Raw genomic sequence first — 22,437 nt, forward strand, 5'->3', positions numbered from 1 at the left:
AATCTTTACACAGGATGATGTTCTGCCTACGAACAGGGGTTTTAGGTGCCACATAAAAGATACAATCACTAAATGAATGAGCGTTTGCTCCTTTGTTGGGTGACTGTGGCACCTTTACACTGGGCAATTATCAGGAATGTGTGCTTGTAAGAATATTCATTCCTGATAATTGCCAGGATCCTTGACACATGTTAAAGGGCCTTGACAAATATCAACTTCTGCGAATTTATAGGCTAACCCTTAGGGCTCGTTCACACGACCGTGTGAAGCCCGTGCTGTGGACCGTAAATTGCGGTCCGCAATGCATGGGCACCGACCATAGTCCAGCCGCATGGGGATCGCAGACCCATTCACTTGAATAGGTCCGCGATCCCTCCGTTCCACAAAAAGATAGAGCATGTTCTATTTTTTTGCGGTGCGGAGGCACGGAACCCCAGAAGGCACTCCGTAGTGTTCCGTTCCATATCTCCGGATTTGTGGACCTATTGAAGAGAATACAGCAACGGGCAGCACACGTTCGTGTGAACGAGCCCTTATTATGGAGACACATTAGATTGCCACGACTCATGTTTTGGCACATGGTCACGATTCTGTTACTTAATATATTCTTATAATTGACACAAAATATTAATAATACATGCAGTGGCCCCGTCTCCCAACCAGCCTCAGGGTATGTACTTGAATGGGGCCCTTCTCTATACAGTTCCAGGTTGGGATTAGTGTTGTGTTCAAGAAAAGCTGAAAGGCTGAATGGGATCCCACTGGTTCGTCCAAACAGACATGGATGGCTTCTATGGATTTTATCCATTGGTTACTCCATATTAAATATAATGTGAACACTCAAATTCTACAATACAATATAGTGATCCAATATAGATCACAAAGCGTGACACTGCTTCTCTGCACACACAGCTCCCCAATGAAAACATGTTCCATAGTGCAGTAAGTACTTCTAATTAGTGCCATTTAAGTAGTGCCTTTAAGGAAAAAAAATAAATGCACTCAACCATGTAACCACTTCACTTATGATGTTTCTGTTTTTATGTCCTTTGCAAATCAGCTAGGCGATGTGACCCAGATGTACTGAAACAATGGGTGCAACGTGTGTGTTTTAGGAACTGAAGCACCTCAGGTGGCCAGCACACTGTTCAATTAAATTAAATTATTTCTGTAATTGTAAAAAAAAATTACAAAAAAACAGATCTTACAAGGCATGAAGTATCTAAAGTCAAATAATAAAAAAAAAAAACAGCTGTTCTAGACGCACCCTTCAAAAGCTTTTACAGAATTTTTTTTTTTTTGTTCCTATATTTTTGGGGGATACATTTAGAGGGAACAGACGCTTTACAGCGCAGCAAGATTATGACAAGGAGTCTGAAGATGGGGCCCAGAATGTCTCTCCTAATATGATTCTTGTAAGAATATTGCAATCACATCCCTGTAATCAGCGGAGCGTGGAGAGAGCTTCCTCCTCAGCTAATATGCTCCCTTCTACATGATGAGTAATCATGTCCTATTAAACAGCGGTACAGGCTGAGGGAACTCAACTATACAAGTGTAATGAAGCCAGCATTCTCTGAGGACAGATTAGCTCCAAGTGATTTGACACATAGCATCATTGGAGCCTCAAACCTGACAAACTCAGTGCCTGCGTGTGATTTATGTGGAGCAGTGCTTGTCAGATGAGAGCAGAGCCTAAGTGTTCTGCTGGGGTAGAGGTGAAATGTGCACATAACTGACAGCTCTCTGCCTCCCTTCCGCCGCTTTTTTTCTTCCTGCCTCCCAAATGCTAGTGAAGGCTCAGTCCGTTCTCCCCCCCTGTTCAGCACTCAGTGCCTTACGCCTCCCATGTCATTCCTGGCTCCTCCCCCTGCGGTGCGAGGGGCGAGCGGTGCTCGAGTCAGTCTCCTTTTCACAAGATCGTTTTAGATTAAGGTGGGCATCAGTCCTCCACCTCCTGTGTTGCTGTTGTTGTTGCGATTGTTTTTTCGGGAGAGGTTTGGTGTAGCCATGAGCACAAACTGTTCATCGGGGCAGCCATATTGCAGTAGAAGATCCCGCACCTCTGGGGTCACAGCTTGCTTGGCGTATGCTAAAGCTGTGTTGCCGTGGAAGTCCCGTGCCATCACATCAACACCGTACTGGGGGAAAAAAAACAGAATTATTATATTCACACCATTGCAGAACAAACCAGTGGATAAAAGGTAGCCCCCCCCCCCCATGGCTGTAACATTAAGTTAAAAAGGTTTTCCAGGATTTTTTTAACCGATGACGTATCCGAAGTGTGGGGGTCCCGCCGATCAACTGTTCGAGAAGGCACCACCGCTCATAGTAGTGCTGAGGACTTCTCTCTGCTCACCAAGCACAGCGCTGTACATTGTATATAGCGGATGTGCTTGTATCACGCTCAGCCCCCATTCACTTCAGTGGGCTGAGCTGGGCCTAGGCCACGTGACTGATGAATATGATGTCACTGGCCTAGGCAAAGCCGGAGCAGGTCACGGTGCTACTGCAAGAGCCACTGCCTTCTCAAACAGCTGTTTGGCGGGAGTCCTGGGTGTCGGAGCCCCAGAGGATAGGTCATCAGTTAAATAATCTCTTTAAAACCCCACCACTACCAGCCTCAGTAGATTCCTGTTATGGCCAAATGGGGTTATATCATCTTGGTAGACAAAAAGTCTGAAAATGTGATCAGACAGGTTGGAAAATTTCAACCATTGTGAGCTGAGACTAGATGTGTATGGCATGATCAGCCAAATTCAGACAATCATTTGCCATTGTAATCAAGGACCAGGGAGTCCGTTTTTTTTAAAAATGACTCCCTGGTCAGCCATTTTAGCCTCATATGTATGGCCAGTTAAATGAGAACAGGCAGGCTCAACAATGGCCGATGGCAGAAGAATGGAGGCAAATTTTGAATGTAATAATGTCACAAACATATCTAGTTTTAGCCCCTGCATACGTGTGCTGGCTCACGACCTGCACACAACATAGCACACTACAAGTAGCTTTATTTCAGAAAGGCAGGTTCTTATATTGCACTTTTGGTCTGCCTCTACAATGCAGTAGTAAGATGGCTGTTGAAGACTCTACTAGGGCTATATACACAGTCAAGTCACATTATTATGACCACCGGCATATATTCAGAGTAGCCACCGTATGCAGCACAGAGCAGCTAGACAGGCTGGGAGGGACTCAATAAAGGTCCTGGTAAATTATCACAGGTATCTGGAGCCATGCTGACTGCAGTGCATCCCACAGGGACGATCCATAGAACGAACACAACAATCGAGGTCGTCCTACAGATGATTAATTGGCTTCAAGTCTGGGGAATGAGGAGGCGATGTTAGTACTTGGAAGTCTTGGTCATGCTCTTCCAACCAATGTAAGACATTTCTAACTGTGTGATATGTCGCATTGTCTTGCTGGAAGATCCCATCCACCTCAGGAAAGACAATCAGCATGTATGGGTGTAGGTGATCTGCAAAGATAGATTATTAAAGGGGTTGTCCGGGATCAAGATTTTTTTTTTTTAAACCAGTTAAATCACTTTTAATAGCGGTTTGAAGGTTCCCCCAGATGTTTTTAGGTATTTTTACACTTCAGCAGGGCTCCTACAGTCCCCCACTGATTGTTTACCCCTCTATGTGTGCAGTAACTTCCTGCCTCACTGCGTTGTTTCAAGTGTGTGTCTGCTCCTCCATGCAGCCGCCCGCCTAGTTCATATGCCGCCTTCTGCCGCAACTATTCCTCCCCCTTAGTCATGCCCTTAAACGCCTCCTGCCTCTTTCCTTGCTAAGAATGCGCCCTGCCCGGTGATGTCACCGGACCAGAGGGGCGTGGCTTAGCGCGGTGTGTTGCCGCCTAGTTACTGCCCCTCCATGCGCTCAGAATATTTACTGAGGCTGACGGTGATGTCACAGGGCTCCTTGCGAAGCGGAAGAAGAGGCTTCGCTATGCAGAAAGGGACCCGATACGTCACTGACTGTGATAGAAACTGCACTTCCGACTGAAAATTTGTGAAGTGAAAAAGGGCCATCAGAAATGTCTGGTAAGGGAAGGACAAGCATGAATGTAATATTTAGGGGACCATTGTACACATACACCAATGTCCCCAATCCCGGACAACACCTTTAAACATATCGGTTGAGAATGCCTTCCACATGGATGAGAGGGCCCAGAGAATGCCACAAAAATATTCCCCAGACCATAATGTTCCTGCCACCAGCTTGTGTTCTTCCAGGGGTGGTTGTTCTCTGATGTTTCTTGCCCGGCACGCTAAGTCTATCCATTCAATGAAGCAGAAAACGCGACTCACTGGAAAAGGCAACTCTATGCCAATCAGCAGATGTCCAATTTTGACACTGCAGCAAAATTTGAAGCTTTTTCTGCTGCTGCAACTTTGTTAGCAGAGCTGTGGTGACCATCCATCTGCTTAGGAGCCTCATACCCAGTAGGGTTCGTTGAACAGTTGTTTTAGACACATGTTTGGTAGAGAGCTGCTCCACTGTATCATGTCAGTCCGCCCTTGCGCACCTTCATACCCAATGTTCACCTCTCACATCAATGGCATGTGGTGCTCTGCAGTTTCCATGTCGCTTATTCACAATGGTGTCATATGTCTACTCACGATACACTTTCACCACAGCAGCACATGAACAGTTCACAAACTGCGCAGTCTCAGAAATACTGCACCCTTGGCCTGAAAGCCAGTAATCATCCCTTTTTGCAATTCTGATAAATGACCTTTTTTACCCATGACAGCAACAAGGGATATGTGTGCCAATAGCCTATCTCACCCCTTATATACCCACCAAGTCAGCTCACGACAAGTGACTTCTTTCATGAGCTACGTGCTGCCGATCAGTAGGAAGTGGTCATAATAATGGGACTGTGGGTGTGTATGTAAGCCTGTGGTAATCAGAATGACCAGCCAGAAGGGTTACTGGAAAAGTAATCTGTCTGCTTTCTATCATCTCCACATATCGTAAAGTCAATGATGTTTTGTCATTCTTCTTGCTTGTACCATATACAAAGACATTTCTAATTCCAGTACTAAGCATTATTGAGACATCAGAAGCGGACCTGCTTATTGAAGCTGACCATGTCCTAAATCATGGTCAACACGACATAATCCATAACCCAACTGGCCTGGCACTGCAGTATATTCGAAGCACAAAGTGATTTTCAAAGTGCAGGGAACCCAAATTGAATTAGGGCTGTCACTTGGCTGCCTGCAGCAATCGTTCCTTCTTCTGATTTGCCTGATGAGCCGGACAAGCAGATTACAATGACCACCTGTCTGTATGACTGGACTGCCAAGCATGTTGGTAGGCCGGCTTATATCCACACAACAGAAACAATTTTTCCCAGTACTCACCCATATCAGCAGCTGCACAAGTACCACATTTCCCTTGCGACAGGCTAGATGCAAAGATGTGCGTCTGTCTCCCTCTCCGCAGGTTTCATTCACTTCTTCCCGGGACCCATGTGCAAGAAGTAGGATCACCGTCCTCAAGTCTTCTTCTGCTGTACTTCGCAATAACTGCTGCCCTAAGGGCAAATCTCGACAGGGCAGGGTTGCGACGAAAAGTCTCTGTTCATATTTTGCACGAATCCAGCGTTCCTTTTCCTCCCTGTGAAAAGAAAAATGATGGGTAAATTCACAATGAAGACTTTTAGATTAATAGTACTGTTCTCTGGACCCAATCTCTTATCAACATACAGGATGAACTTCTCACAGTCCCTGCACAGTCCGATAATCTCATCACTGATCAGACAGCGCTAGTATCCGGTGACACCCCTCCAAGCGGTAACACTTCAGTTGTCAATATATTCATAAATATTTAGGGAGAAATAACAAAGGAACGGCACAATGTGGGGTTATAACAAAAGATGATTCAGAATTGTTACTTCGGAGGAATACCACATATTTAGTAAGACAGTCATGTCAGCAGAGGCGACAGATCCTCTTTAAAGAGGACCTGTTACCATGAAATGCAGTGCAATATGCTGGCAGCATGTTATGGAGCAGGAGGAGCTGAGCAGACTGATATAGAGTTCTGTAGAATTTTTTTTTTTTTTTAAAAGCTGAGCTTTAATGAGATATAAATTACACGTTTTACTGACTTTAGCTGTATATGGGAGAGGTGTTATCAGTGACTGACAGCTATCTTTGTATACACACTTACACAGGGAATGCTATTAGTTACTGATAACACCTCTCAGTGAACAGCTATCAGTGACTGACAGCTATCTCTGTGTACACACTTACACAGAGAATGCAATCAATCACTGATAACACCTCAATCGTGAATAAAAGAAGTAAAAAAGAGCAGATTCTCTGGGAATAACACTTTTTTATTTAATGCCTGAAGCCTGCCTCAGCAAACAGAAGATTCATATCTGCTCCTGGTTGCTCTGGTCCTTGGCTCTCACATGTCCATGTTCAAGTCTCTGACACTTTTTACATCCAGATATGAGTGGGCAAGGTCACAAACAGCACTCAATAACTGGCTGCTTCGGTGACATTGCCAAAAGCGGCACATCACCGCTAAAGCCAGTTATTGGCTGCAGCGGAGCATGAGACCATGCGCATGCACTGAGGACTGGAACATGGACAAGCAAAGGCCAGCTTGGCGCGGTGCAGGCAAAAGTAAGAATCTTCTAATTACAGAGGCAGGCTGCAGCTATTAGATAAAAAGCCTTTATTCCCGGAGAACCCCTATAAATGTATAAATTACAAGTTTTACTGGACCTTTTCACACAGAAATATATATCAGTCTTCTCAGTTCCTCCTGCTCTATGCCACCTGTGGATTGCACTTCATTTTGAGGTGACAGGTCCCAGGTCATCTTTAAAAAGCAGTTTGTGAGAACGGAGGACCTGAGTTTTCATGCAGTAACCTCTATTGGGTTTACAGGCTCTCTTTTCCCACAAAACAATATCTGCTCAGCTCCTCCTGCTCTATACCATGCTGACTGCAGATTGCACTGCAGTTCATGTTGACAGGTCCTCTTTAATTATTTCCTTCTATACACCAATTTAATGGCATATCAAGATGTTCACAACACAATGTTTTTTGGACTATAATTTCCAGAACCCTGTAACGACAGAAAAAACACTTTGTCCAGTAAAATGCCGAAATCCATACCAGAACCCGACGGACCCCATTACAGTAATGGGATTAGTCTGCATTATAGTCAATGGGCATTGTTATAGTTGTTGGGAGCGGTTGGTGTCTGGCATATGCCGGATCTGGCGATTCCTATAACCAGAACAGAAAAATAAGAATTTCTCCCAAGGAAAGAAAACCAGCCAGCCGGAGTCCTACTCTGTACTGATGAGGCACAAGCACCCCCGAAATAGCCGTCTACGGGTGGATATTAGCTTGGCTATTTTCCTTTGTCACGTTCCAAAGCTTGTTAAAAAGTTGTACTTTGACTCACCAGGTGATACTGACGAGATGGTTCTCTTTCCCTGGGAGATACCCGTTTGCATATTTTTTTTTTCCTATGGAGCATTGCCAATAAGTCTCCATACCATGGAGCACTACCAAAAAGTCTCCACACACAACTGGTCTCTTTAAAGAAGTTATATTGATGACCTACCCCTCTTCACTTGAGATGGTGGAGTTGTAATTAAACCTGCTCACTGCTACAGTTGTGAAGGTGAGCAGGTAAACGGTGAAGAGAAAGCGCTTGTACGAGCACTGCTTTCTCTTGAAACGGGGTGACGGCAGTCGGTCCCCTGACAATCTGATATTGATGACCAATTCTGAAAATAGGTTATCAATATAAAAACAGTGGACAACACCTTTAAAGGAGAGCCAGCACCCTGCCTTAACCCAGTCATCTCTTCAACATTCAAATAACTGCTATGTGAACTAATAGCAGTCAATGGGTTAATCCCGTTATGGGTGAAACTCTCCAGAGGAGGGGGGCCCCACTGTCATGGCCCCTGGCTGTGTTTACACTCTTGGAAGTAATCTAGTGTCAGGTTAGCTTTAATCCGCTTCTAATCCCTCTGTGTAAACAGCTTCTCTAGAGAGTAAATCTGGATTATCTTTCCATGGTTTCCTGTACATGCAGAGCGACCCAGGAGCGACCCCACATCTCCCCTGGCAAGGAATCACAATGAGCTGTTAGCACATCACACGGGAGCTGGGGATATATTACAGGGGACAGCCCCATAAAGACCATCAAAGCATTTCAAGTGTGTTATTTCAAACTTTTACCTGCCGGAGGTGAATGGGCTTCCACACTGAGCTAATCACTGGTCATTAGCCAATGAATGGCCCAGGTAGGCAGCCGATACATTTGCTCTTTTGTAACGGAGAGTTTATCTGATTCACAACAAGAATTGTAGAAAGAAAACCAAACCCAACACAATGAAATGTGACCCTCCACCCCGGGGCATGAAAGAACCAGTTTAATTGTCCTAGCTTGAATGTTGACTTCACTGCAACGCACTTTAGATCTTGCCCAGTATAGATATGGAGGTGTTTTCATGTCCACAGCAATTTCATGCAACAGGCTTTGTGGTGCAGGATCTGCAACTCCCCGATCTAGACCTCTTAAAAATGAAAGGGGTTATCCAATTTCAAGAGCCCCCCACCCCCCTTGTGCCAGGCCCCTCACTGATAATATACTTACCCCGTGCCGCTCCTGGTCCCCGCATCGCCGCTGCTGGTTCTCCCTGCACACGGAAGCCAATTGCAGCGGTGATGGGTGGACCAGCAGCGGCGCGGGGAACGTGGTAAGTATATTACTGGAGAGGGGCCCGGCACATGTGTGTGTGTGTGTGTGGGAGGGGGGGGGGGGTTCTTGAAATTCGATAACCCCTTTAAAGAGGTTTTCCAAGTTCTTTATACTGATGATCTATTCAATGGATAGGTCATCACTATCTGATCTGTGGTGGTCCAACCCCCGGGAGCCCCGCCAATCAGTCCGAGAAGGCACCAGCACCTGCTAGCCCCACGGCCTTGTCGTAGCGTTCCCCAAGCCATGTGATGTTACGTTCAGTTACATAGCCTAGGCGTAGCTCGGCCCCCGTAGAGGTGAATGGGGCTGAGCTGCGATACCAAGCACAGCACCGTACATTGTATAGCGGTTGTGCTTGTTATCACAGCTCAACCCCATTCACTTCTACGGGGCTGAGCTGCTCCTAGGCCACGTGACCGATGAATGTGACATCACATGGCTTAGGGAAAGCTACGATCGAATGCTGATGACCTATCCTGAGGACAGGTCATCAGTATAAAGATCTCAGAAATCCCTTTTAAGTATGGGGGCATTAGGACCTGTGTGAATATGGAAACATGAACATGAGATCCACACTATTCCCATGATAAATCTTGAAAAAATAAAAATAAAATATTATCATCAATCCAATGTATCATAGGATTACAGACATCAGACAAAATGGTTACACCCTCAATGACTATTCTTTGAACTTTTATGTAACAGAGTTGAATTTTATTATTTATGTGATAAATTAAGCAGATAAACCTACAGATCTATGGAAAACATATGACACACTCCGCTGTGCTACATCTTACATCGCCATTTTATTTGTATACCGCAATTTCTTGCTGCTGGGGTCTACTAGGTATAAAATACTTGTTAATACTTGGTGGAATGGCAGTTTTTCTTAGGATACAAGCTGACACGCTGAAGTTTTACTAAAGTTTTTGAGTGACAAAACACTCTATAAAATGTGATGTCACTCTGCAAAGAACGCAGGTACAGATTTCACCTGTGACTATTGACAGGACGCAGGCGGGGGTCCTAGCTGCAAGGAATTCGGACCCAGTGCCATCCTGCTTATAGCAAAGAAGAGCTGGGAGGAAGAGGAGCTGGAGACAATATGAGGGGGGAAACGCTCTCTGCAGGGGGAGAGCCTAGTCTATGGCACAGGAAGTGTTTTAGCAGATGGCTGGCTGGGGGCTGCATGCTTTCTTCACTTGGCTAGGTTGCTAAGGATGGAGGAAGCAAAGAAGGGACAGAGATGGTGGGAGGATGTACATGCTACAGTGAGCAGGGTCACATTAACACTCATCAGCGTCACTTACCCTATATATTTAGGTATACAGGTGAAACTCGAAAAATTAGAATATCGTGCAAAAGTCAATTTATTTCAGTAATGCAAATTAAAAGGAATAACAGTAATGCAGCTTAAAATTAGACTTTTGTGAAAAGGTTCAATATTCTAGGCTCAAAGTGTCACCCTCTAGTCAGCTAATTCATCCATACCCCCTGAGCAAAGGGTACCTGAGATTGTGACTTTGGGGTTTCATAAGCTGTAATCCATAATCATCCAAATTATAACAAATAAAGGCTTGAAACATTTCGCTTTGCCTGTAATGAGTCTATCTCATATGTTAGTTTCACCTTTTAAGTTGCATTACTGAAATAAATGAACTTTGCATGATATTCTAATTTTTCGAGTTTCACCTGTACTTCTTTTATCATCTATTTGTAGGTTTCCATAATTAACCATCCATATGAGTATTTGTAAGTGAACACCATGACAGTATCCAGGAGCAGCTGCAGGAAGCAGAATGATCTGTAGAGTCTGTGTTATATTGATGTGTCAGTGACTGCCCTGCGGCGCTCCGCAGCTCGCTTACACGGCACACAGAAAGGTGGGAGGTATACCGGGATTTATGTACTAACAGGGGCTCAGCACATAAATATCCCAGAGGTGCCTGATCAATAAAATCAGTGTTTTACCAACCTGCGGAATGCTTTATGGAGCTCAGAGAACAGCAGAAACATTGATGATTAAATAAAGCAAATCTATTAGCCTTATTACAGTCTTCTCTTCTGACACACGCTCCGTGGCAAGGACATAAACCCAGCCGCACACTTCACTCAGGACTAGCCTTCAGCATACAAGACGCAGACACATACAAGGCCTAAATATGTTCCCGCTTCGTTGAGAACCAGCAAAAGAGATGATGGTCGACAAACTGACAATTAAAGGGGATGTCCAACTTTTTGATATTGATGGCCTATTCTCACAATTGGTCATCAATATCTGATCCATGGGGGTCCGATTCTCCACACCCTTGCCGATCAGCTGTTTGAAGAAACCACAGCATGCCGGTGAGCTCTGCATCCTCTTCCTAGGCCGGCGACATCACGTTCATCAGTCATGTAGCCTAGGCACAGATCACTTCCATTCAAGTGAATGGGCTTGGGCTCCAATGCCAAGCACAGCCACTATACAATGGGTGGCGCTGTTCTTGGTAAGCTGCAAAGAGACTGCGGCTCTCACTGGAGCGCTACGGTCTCTTCAAACAGTTGATCAGCGGAGGTGTCGGGAGTCAGACCCCCCTGCAGATCTGATATTCATGACCTATCCAGAGCAAAGGTCAGAACTCCTTTAGAAGGTATTTTTAATTATTGATCTAATTTATCTAAAATAAAAATTAAGCAACTTTGCCTGTGCATACAGCTCCTATAAGACACCTGTCTCCATGGTCACAAAACCTAACCTACAAGAAGGGGCAAATTAAAGTAATGAAAGGCCAGATGCAGGGGTCAGACTATACTGGGGTTGTTAGTAACTACGGATCAGAGATCTTTATAGGAGTTGTATGCACAGACAGGATATTTTAAATCAAGACTTTTAAGATTTGACGTACTTTTCAGAAGAAAAAAATAAAGTTGAAAATGTAAACATACCCTTTAAATTCAGAATGGCACTAAAGTAGAGCGAAAGTAGCACCATGCAAGAATATTTTATTCTATTATGTTGCACATGGAATGGAAAGCAACCTACACATTTATGCCTTTGGGCCTATTCACACAATTCTGCAGATCGAATGTCGATCTATTCATTTCAATAGGGCCGCAAAAGACACCGTGAGCTGTCCGCATCCGCATGTGCATGTCCTATTCTTGTCCGTTTTTGTGGACAAGAATAGGCATTTCTATCATTATCAGAGTTTTGCAGAAAACACAAGGCCGGTATCCGGGTTTCGTGGCTCCACACAATTTGCAATCTGCAAAAACGGATATGGTCATGTGAATGGACCCTGATTCGGTCAGTGATTTCCATTAGTGATTTTGAGCCAAAACCAGGTGCTGGTCTAAACACTCAGAATCACTGATGGAAAACACTGATCAAACACTGACGTGTGAATAAGGCTACATGCACACGACCGTGCCGTTTTTTTGCGGTCCGCAAAAAAACTGAAGCCGTCCGTGTGCCTTCCGCAATTTGCGGAACGAAACGGGCGGCCCATTGTAGACATGCCTATTCTTGTCCGCAAAACGGACAAGTATAGGACATGCTATATTTTTTTTGCGGGGCCACGGAACGGAGCAACGGATGCGGACAGCACACGGAGTGCTGTCCGCATCTTTTGCGGCCACATTGAAGTGAATGGGTCCGCATCCGAGCCGCAAAAACGGCGGCTCGGATGCGGACCCAAACAACGGCCGTGTGCACGAGGCCTAAGGCACTAGTGTTTTCAAGGACCACTATATTGATAGTACAAGACTATGTTTAAAAGTAACCAGATGCTTTAGATTTTGGGATTTTTTATTTTATTACTTGGCAACCAGGTCAAGAATTTTCCCCTAAAATATTAAGATCACAAGTCAAGAGAAGTCCTTGAGAAGCCCACACAGCGGCAACTGACACAAAGTCACCAGAATGTCACCCAATTGTGTAGACTATGTAAAGATGAAAGACTATGTAAACAGCTTTCTTGCTGATTTTGCAATCCATAACCTAATGTATCACAGATGGCGATCTCTAAACATTCATTTATTATAATGGCTCCTAAATCTGGTGAACCAATAGCCACATATGTGATTTCACGTACTCCGTACTCCAGTATCTCCTCGGACAGGCAGATCCAGGAATCTACTACTTTTTAGAAGACTTATCAGCATTCCCAAAAAATTCTAAGTCTTGAATTTTATTCTTATTTTTCCAACTCCCACTACCCACTCTAAATAATCCCCCGGTAGTGAGGGAGGCTGCAAGGAATCTCTGTAGCTTTACTGAGAGAGACAGAAAGCGCGCAGGAAATTGGGCAGCTCGTTAGAGAAGCACAGAACCAATCAGGACAAAATTATGCAGTCATGTAAGAAATAATATCTATTAGGCTAATTTAATCAGTGCATACTTTACAGATGGATTAGAATGCAGATTCCAATTATGTCAGACATTGCGGCTACACTGGACTTACAGCCCTCATACGGGAGATGGGGACAGAGGTAGGGGGGAGGCAAAGAATGGGGGTCTACACAGCAACATAAGCAGAAAAACCTTAGCTTAAAGGGAGATTATAGAGACATCTAAAAAGATCCTCAGTCATTGAGAAGATTAGACACTTACACATTTCTATGTTTGTAATCAGATCATTTGTAAGGTCTGCTATTTAACCCTACAGGGCAAGAATCTGGTAAAAATGAATAGGTAAGGAAGGTACTGGTAACACAGAAGCTGCAATCTGTGTGTGTAGAATCAATGGCCGGGCCACATAAGTACAGAGAAACTGCGGGGTGGGATAGCGATATAGTCTTCAGGACCACTCACTTAGCATCTTTTGAAATGAATAGGAGGCAGAAAAAGCGGAATAAACTACGCAACTGGGGCAAAATTTTGGAGCACCATGTAAATGGTCACTTAGGGTAAAACCACATGGCATGGTTGTGTTGGGGACGAGGACATGCTCCGGTCAGGTGCTGTGCGGCCATACGGGTGCAGCGGGCTCTAATTAAACTAATGAAGACCGCATGGTTAACAGCCGTGTGGCCACTAACAATGCAGACGACACAGTGCACTCTTCATTCCTTTAATTAGAGCCTACGGCCGCGCGGTAGTTGCTCGCAGAGCGGATAAATCGCAACTGTGACACGACTGCGCCGTGTGGTTGTACCTTTATAGGCACTGCGTTTCTGACCGCTAACGGCAGATACAAGCAATCACAGTTATGATGTGGCTACTTGGTGTAGGCTAGAACTAGTCAACTACAAATGATGTCGCAAACAAACTAACACCAGGCACAGCCGCTACTAGAAGTACAGAGCTGTGCCTGGTTAATAACGACGGGGACATGGTCTTTAGAGCACTGCATCCGTTTCAAAAGATGGCCATTGGGGTGCTGGGATTTGAACCCCACCAATCTAATAATGCTGATCTAATCCAGGAATAGGACATCCATTTTTAAGAACTGGATAATTCCATTAATTTTGTGGTTTGATGGCTCATATTGTGGTTCATCCTCTGTTTGTACCGTGCATAACCTAGTGAAGAGTGAATATGGAATACATGCCCACATTCCTCCTTCCTTCAGATTAACTGCCATATAGCAATCTATTACATATTTGCTATTGTTGACCTGCTACTAAGGCCCCTTTCACATGAGCGAGTTTTCCGCGCGGGTGCAATGCGTGACGTGAACGCATAGCACCCGCACTGAATCCGGACCCATTCATTTCAATGGGTCTGTGTACATTAGTTCTGCGTTCCATGAAAAACACAGCATGTTCTATATTCTGCCTTTTTCACGCAGCCCCGGCCCCATAGAAGTGAATAGGGCTTTAGTGAAAAACGCATTGCATCCGGAAGCGATGCGTTTTTCACTGATGGTTGCTAGATGTTGTTTGTAAACCTTCAGTTTTTTATCACGCGCGTGAAAAACACTGAACAAAATCCCAAACAAAACTGACTGAACTTGCTTGCAAAATGGTGCGAGTTTTCCTGAACGCATCCGGACCTAATCCGTATCGTTCAGTGAAAATCTCACCATTTTGCAAGCAAGTTCAGTCAGTTTTGTCTACGATTGCGTTCAGTTTTTTTCTGCGCGAGTGCAATGTATTTTGATGCGTTTTTCACGCGTGTGATAATAAACTGAAAGTTTACAAACAACATCTCCCAGCAATCACCAGTGAAAAACACATTGCATCCGCACTTACTTTCGGATGCGATGAGTTTTCCACTGAAGCCCCATTCACTTCTATAGGGTCAGGGCTGCGTGAAAAACGCAGAATATAGAACATGCTGCGTTTTTCACACAACGCAGAACTGATGTAATCATGTACACAGACCCATTGAAATGAATGGGTCCGGATTCAGTGCGGGTGCTGTGCGTTCACGTCACTCATTGCACCGGCGCGGAAAACTCACTTGTGTGACAGAGGCCTAAATCTAGCCTTACACATTTTAGACAAAAGGTTGGTTGATGGTTGAACATCAGTTGGACGTACAATTATCTGGTGAAGTATCTGTTCACACACACTTTAGGCCGTTACAGTTCTTCAAACGGCCTATATATGTTCAAAGAAAATGAGCGATGGATGAAAGAGTTTTCGGGGAAAGTTCATCCAAAGAAAGATCTTTCGTCCAACTATTGGATGGAAAATGTAAACATGGCCGACTTGCATTCAGATGATAATGATCTGTCATCATTCGGCCAAAACGACTGTTCTCTGCCAAATTTCATATGATGAACAATTGTTTTGGTTACAATGGTCCATATTAATCTACTTTAGACTGACGTATATGGCTATCTCCAGACTCACTCAGACCAGATAGAGCAAAAAGCCAAGGTCTAAAGGTGCATTCAGATGCCCAACTTATAGGGCAGATTATCGGGAACGAATGTTCCTGCAAACACTCGTTCCCGACAATTTGCCCGCCTGAATGTACTGCCAATCACCCGTTGAACAAACGAAACACTCGTTCATCGGGTGATCCTGTCGTTCATGCAGGCACCACCAATCATGGCTTCTGAGCAGCAGATCATGTGGTCTAAACAGCGATCTGCTACTCAGAAGCCATGACTCTGTATGAGGATGAGGGATCTCTATAGCGATCCCCTGTCCTCATTCAGTGAAGGAGATCGCTGCAGGTAAATGTGCCGTCTCCTTCACTGAACGAGCAGCAGCTTGTCGGGAAGGAACGCTTCCATACCGGCAATCGGCCAATGCATCGCCCCGTGTAAACCCAGCTTAACTGTATAGAACATGTCCTATGCTCAAATTGTGGACTGCAAACCCATTTAAGTCAATGGATCCGCAACAAAATGCAGCATGGACAAAGCCAGTCTCCATATTTTACAAATCCATGGTTTGCAGACTGCAAGACAGAAAAAGCAGAGTACAGGAGGCCTTACAGGGAGTGTCATCAGTCATTGATAAAAACGACCCCCATAGACAACTGAGTTCAGAAAGAGCAGAGGTTTAAATGCATGAATTAGAAGTTTTGCTAAATCTTTTCCCATAAAACTATAAATTAATCTGCTCAGCTCCTGCAGTTTGCACTGAATTTTGTGGTTCTCTTTAAGCCCCTTTATACAGGCCGTCGATCTCAGTGATTATAGGGAAGAAGCGATACTTGGAGGCCCCTTCCCAATAACTGCCATGTTGTAAAGGTGCTACTGACCACCCAACAAATGGGACAACATTCATCATGTAAAAGCATTGCTCATGTGGACACTGAAATAATTGTTTCTGCGCATCTCTGTACTTTAGGTAATGGCTGTGTGTAGGGATAATGGGTACTACAGTTTACTACTAAGTGAATAGGACTGAAAATACTAAAAGTGCAATGTGGTGCACGATCATTTTTAGATAATGAACCAGTACACAGTGAATTAAACAGGATCATGCTATAGGGTGCCACACTCTTTATATTTGCATCAAAGGCTCTGTCAGGCGCCTCCATGCAGATTTCATTATTTTTCCCCGACACCTGGGTGGATTCAGACAAGACGACATTATAAGTCAATTGGGTCAGTCAGGTACTGCCAATAGATCCAGCACAGCGCTGATGTGAACTTGAATAGTTTACCGAATTTATATCAGGCATAATATAATCTTAAACCTATGTCTGTGTTGATTTTAGGCAGCATAAAAAAAAACTGTGTCCTTCCTTAAAATATAAGGTATTTTGTATAAAATGTGTTAAAGTACATAACAGAAAATATACATTTCTCAAACATTTTTCGAACATTGGCCAGTGTGAATGACTGCAGTACAATAAATAACCACCAGATGGCTCCTGCTTCATTCATCATTTGGCACCGGGTTTAATCAGTCACTTTCCAGGAAGATAATTTATATGAAGTTTCTTGCTTTTTTTTTTTTTTTTGTCCCAGAACTAGTTCTTTGGATTTTATTTAATTATTACTAGTTCAGTACTGCTCGTAATCAACTGGTCATGTGTAGTCTGATCCCATAGGACAACCAGTGACTGCATCTACAGAATGTGTGTACTGGTCTAGAACAGATTCATTATCACCCCCGTAGATCAGAAGGCTGTGGTGATGACATATTATGGGGGCACTGCGGAATTTATGTATTTCATTGTTTCACACCCTCTACATGTTAAGTAAATGCCTGGTCTCCTAGAACTTGTGCCTTGGTAGCCCATGGTAGTGTTCTCCTTTAAAATACTGGGCTGAGGGAGCATAGCAGCTGCTTTATAAGTCTCCTATTATATTACACTTTAAGAAACCGATTATATGTCAGGGTACCCATGTGAAGGACGTGGTCCGGTGCCGAGATGTTCACTTCAGCCGTGTACATTTCATTGCCTTTGGATTGGATAACAGTCTGAGTATTAAATCTCATTAAACACGTCAACCCTTTATCTGAAAAATGACCTAATTATGCCATTGTGAATGTAAAAAGGTAAGGAGATAATTAACGTCAATCTGATCTTTATTGGGCATAGTGGACAATGTGGTTGGCGGCTCCTGAGTGATCCCTTTCCTCAGCCAGATGCCCATTTACTGCACCCATATGTGTCACCAGATTATTTCTCTGTGGGGGGGTCAGCTGTCACAGCAGCCTAGGACACCCTGGACTAGAGCTACACAAAGCCGTGTAATAATACTCGGATAAAAATCAAACATGCTCCCTGATACGCTGCCCGACCTAACTACGCCATGTAATGTACTACTGCTGCCTGTTAAACTAACCTAGTGGCACAGTGAATGCGGCATACTGGTATACAAGTTAAATACTCCTGGGCACTGGCCCTTTTACATCAGGACACAAATTTCACACACAGGGGCATTTCTCATTATGGACCCTGTGTTGGAATTAATCAAGGTGAAAATTGCAATCAATCTCCCGCTGAGAGGAAAGGCTGGCATACTGTGCCCACGTGACAAAGACGCTCGACTGTGGAGGCCAGTGAAACAAAAGAGAAGTAAAAAGCACAAGTATGCCTGCGCCTAAACGGGAGGGCGAACGCTAGAAAACCTACTGATAAGGGAGCCGTTCTGGCGCTTATTTGCGCTGTAAGATCTTTGCTTGTCACATAACGGCAGGAGAGACGGGGACCGATTACTGAGCCCGTTAAAGGAGACTCCGTGTTGGTCTTGGCACGGTTTCTACAAATGACAGTTACGGTGAGGAGAGCAGTGAATATTATGGGCATTACTGGATGGGTAGACTGAGCGTGGACCAGTAAAGAGGCTATGGGGCTTACTGAGGCCCGACATCAATGGGCACTACAGAACTGCTCACCCCCTAACCAGAGAGGACCGTCTGCTCTGCACATGTACACTCCGATTTCTGCTACGATTGCAACGACTTTTGCAGAAAACATGTAGCAGAATAAAAGTTCTGATATTTTAATGAAGAAATTCACACATTTCAATAGAAATAAGGAACAAACGCATTTTAGGACTGTCTGCGCAACGGACTGCACACAGGCCTATACAAGTAAGGCTACTTTCACACTTGCGTTTGCAATTCCGGTATTGAGATCGGACAGAGGATCTCCATACCGCAATTAAACGCATCTGTTTTGATCTTGCACATCAGGATGCATCCGTTCCGTTAGGTTACGGTTGTGTGAAATCAAAACGGGAAAAAAAAATGGATCTATCACTACATACATTAAAAGTCAATGGGTGACGGATCCGTTTTTTTAGGTTCCTAAAAAAAACTGATCCGTCATCATTGACTTACATTGTTTTCAGGGCTGGATCTGTTTTTTCCCTGTTTTTATGACCGGACACAAAACAAAACGGAAGACATCTTGAACGGATCTCTTTCCATTCAGAATGCATGGGGACAAAACGGAAACTTTTTTTTTTTTTTTTTTGTATTGAGATTCTCTGCCGAATCTCAATTCCGGAAAACAACAACGCAAGTGTGAAACAGGCCTAAGGCCTCATGCACATGAGCATATCCATTTTGCGGTCCGCAAAATATGGATATCGTACATCTAGCATGCACATTTTTTAAGGATCCATTGAATTCAATGGCTTCGCGATCCATATTTTTGTGGACATATTCTTTTTTGCGGAACGGACATATGGATGCAGAAAGCAGCACGGATCATCCATGTTCTTTCCGCATTTGTATGTCCATTCAGCAAAAATATGTCCACTGTAATACAGATCACGGACCCATTGAAGTCAATGGGTCCGCAAAAAAATTAAAATGTAGTCGGCACACATATTGCACCTGTATTTTGCGGATCCACAGTTTGCAGACCACAAAACGGATATGATCGTGTGCTGGAGGCCCAAGTGTGCAATTCCCACCAGGTGTGGGAAAACTGATGGTAAGCACTATTCTGGTCCATATTTCATGGTACATGGGCCTGGAGACAAACTTCGCTGGCACTGGTCAGGTCCATGTCCTAGGCGGGCATATGGACCTCACCATGTATTAAAAATCATCTGTGTGTTGGGGCCACAACATGGACAATTTTTAATACGAACTTACACCAAGATCTAGTAGAAAGTCAGCCTGTCGCCGCATCCAAGTCGCAAATTAAAGGGTTAACAAATGATGCGACTGGGCACCCCCTCCCCACACACATACACAGCATCTGCTGCCCCTAGACAATCCAGCTGTCCAAACTTTATTGGCAGCAAAATGTCAGATCCGTGCGACAAGTACACGGGCAACAATCACATACAATCACACCAACACACATGACACACGGCACAGGCAATGCTTTCTAGTCTAAGCACAGCAACGGGGGCACGCTGATCCGGCACAGCCCGTCTGACTCTAATACACCTTGAGTTGCAATTAGTGGCCCTGTCATTTTCGGCCGCTGCTGCCAATTAATTAAGCCTGTCAAACGGAAAAACAGCGGCACTCACAAGATAATTAATATCGGGAGAGACGCGGCAGCTCGGAGCTGCGAGAACGTACCCTGGAGAAGAGGAGAGAGAAGGAGGAAAGACAAATACAAACTCGGAGAGAGACCGAGCCTGCGAAACAGAGACAGTTTATGGAGTCATAAGAGACCGTTCGCGTGAATTACACGAGACGAGAAAATAAAGAAAACACAGAAAACATCAAGGGATGGAAAAAAAAACTAGTGGCACGGCAATGAATAAACTCATCTAAAGTGGCAAGACAAACAGGAGGCTGCAAGGGAGCAAGTTGGGAGAGCAGAGAACAGGAGCAGATACTCGAAGGGTAGAGAACAAGATGCCACAATATGAGAGGAGTGATTGGTACCAGCAAACTGGCAGAGAAGAAAGTTAAACTGCCCTTGTTCTAATTGTTAAATTTGATGGTCCGTGGAGGGGGAAGCTCTGATTCAAAGCTCCCCACGAGCCCAGCAGCCTCTCGCAGTCTGGGCAGCTGCAGTGTCAGAGCTGGGGAGCGCATTCATATCATTAAGCCCCAGAGAACTTAATTGAAAGAAGAGCCAGGCCTGGACCTTGACACGCAGGAGGTCAGAGTAATTGCTGCCGGACATATTTAACATTAAGATAATCAGCCTATTAATTACCCTTCGGATCATTAAATCAGCCAGTTGCAAAATGAAATTCCTGCCTCTATTACTCAGCTGAGAGACCACAGGGCCTCCACTCACCATCTATCAGTTTGAGGCTGAGCCAGCGAGAGAGAGGGGGGAGAGAGGGGAAAGCCATTGCCAAGAGGAGAGAAAAGTCAGGTGAGCGAGGAGGTGGCAGGAGGGGACCGAGGAACGCAGAAGGCGATGCCGAAAAGCAAAGGAGGGATAGGGGGCACAACGGTGGGAGAATAGTGGAGGCTCGTGCCTAAGACAAGTGTAACTTCTAAAGCAGATCCGGCATCTAACAACTCTCTCTTTTCAGACCTCTCATCGTTGTCGCGTGACGTGCAAAGGGTTAAATGGACACCAAGACCCTTGGACCAGAGTGTGGAGATCGCAGCCAGCCATGAGGTCCTGATTACAGCAAGTTAACGAGGTGAGGTGACCCTGGTTGGCAGAGACAGGAGCCAGGGTAAGTAAATAGGGGAGGGCAGGCGTGGAGAGGACTGAGGGGGGGCTGCCAGCTCTCCACTTAGCAGGATAATAAAGGAAATCATCCTTGATTATCAGTGCTAATTTGGACACTGCCGGTAGCTTGTTATGCGAGCTCTGAGTAGCATTTAATTAATTCAATTGCTTGTTAATGGGGGAAGTGACATGTGGGGAGCAGATGGGTCTATGGGTCAGTTTAGCAAGAGCATTGTCCTGTCACATACACCCGCCTACATTTCTCTCCCAAAATATGAGCTCTATATGTCTTGGATCCACAGCGATGGCATTTTACGTGTCGCTGTGTATTTTATTCCCTATACGGTGTCAAAATATATAGTGCGGACGCATAGACATCTTAGTAAAATACCAAGGACAGCAGAATCAGGTAAAACAGCATAAACATATCACCCAGGAATTTTCAATGCACTTGAAAATAAAACTGTATATTCTCGGCATCTTTATGACTTGTTTTTCCTGCCAGAATACAACTTGCTATACTAAAACAGATGGGTGCTGTACAAGGCTGAAGGTAGGAGTCAGAGCCCACAAGTCAGACTTTTTGCTTTGTTGGACCAGGGCCACCACTGGTGAGGAGTGTGGATGTCATGAACACCCGAACTCTACGTATGATCTGGCTGATTGACATGGCGAGCCAGAACCAGTAAGGCTACTTTCACATTAGCGTTTTTTGCGGATCAGTCACGGATCTGCAAAAACACTTCCGTTACAATAATACAACCGCATGCATCCGTCTTGAGTGGATCCGGTTGTGTTATGGCTTCTATAGCCATGACGGATCAGTCATGAACTCCATTGAAAGTCAATTGGGGACGGATCCGTTTTCTATTGTGTCAGAGAAAACGGATCCGTCCCCATTGACTTACATTGTTTGTCGGGACGGATACGTCTTGCTTCACACCACATCGCAGAAAGAAAAACGCTGCTTACAGCGTTATTCTGTCCGTGATGGGAGTGCAACCAAACAGAACGGAATGCATTCTGGTGCACTCCGTTTCGTTCAGTTCTGTCCCCATTGACAATGAATGGGGACAAAACGGAAGCGTTTACTTCCGCTATTGAGATCCTATGACGGATCTCAATAGCGGAATTGAAAACACTAATGTGAAAGTAGCCTAACACTTAGGAACCTTGAAAAAACAACTTCATTTGCTGATGAAAACACATACAGGAGCGTATTTG

At 44.6% G+C, this 22,437-nt stretch overlaps 1 protein-coding gene across 2 annotated transcripts in view; it reads right to left on the reverse strand.

The window, feature by feature from the left end:
• Positions 1 to 447: 447 nt before the first annotated feature.
• Positions 448 to 22,437, reverse strand: part of AGAP1 (ArfGAP with GTPase domain, ankyrin repeat and PH domain 1) — a 405,970-nt gene continuing 383,980 nt past the window's right edge. For both annotated transcript variants that reach the window (XM_040441790.1, XM_040441789.1), the window contains exons 17-18: positions 5,381 to 5,636; positions 448 to 2,141 (exon numbers count right to left, since the gene is read on the reverse strand). In XM_040441790.1, the coding sequence (XP_040297724.1) occupies positions 1,926 to 2,141; positions 5,381 to 5,636 (472 nt within the window). In that variant the 3' untranslated portion in view covers positions 448 to 1,925. The remainder of the gene's footprint in view (positions 2,142 to 5,380; positions 5,637 to 22,437) is intronic.

Source organism: Bufo bufo, chromosome 7 (assembly GCF_905171765.1).
Source record: "Bufo bufo chromosome 7, aBufBuf1.1, whole genome shotgun sequence".
Classification (NCBI taxonomy): Eukaryota; Metazoa; Chordata; class Amphibia; order Anura; family Bufonidae; genus Bufo; species Bufo bufo.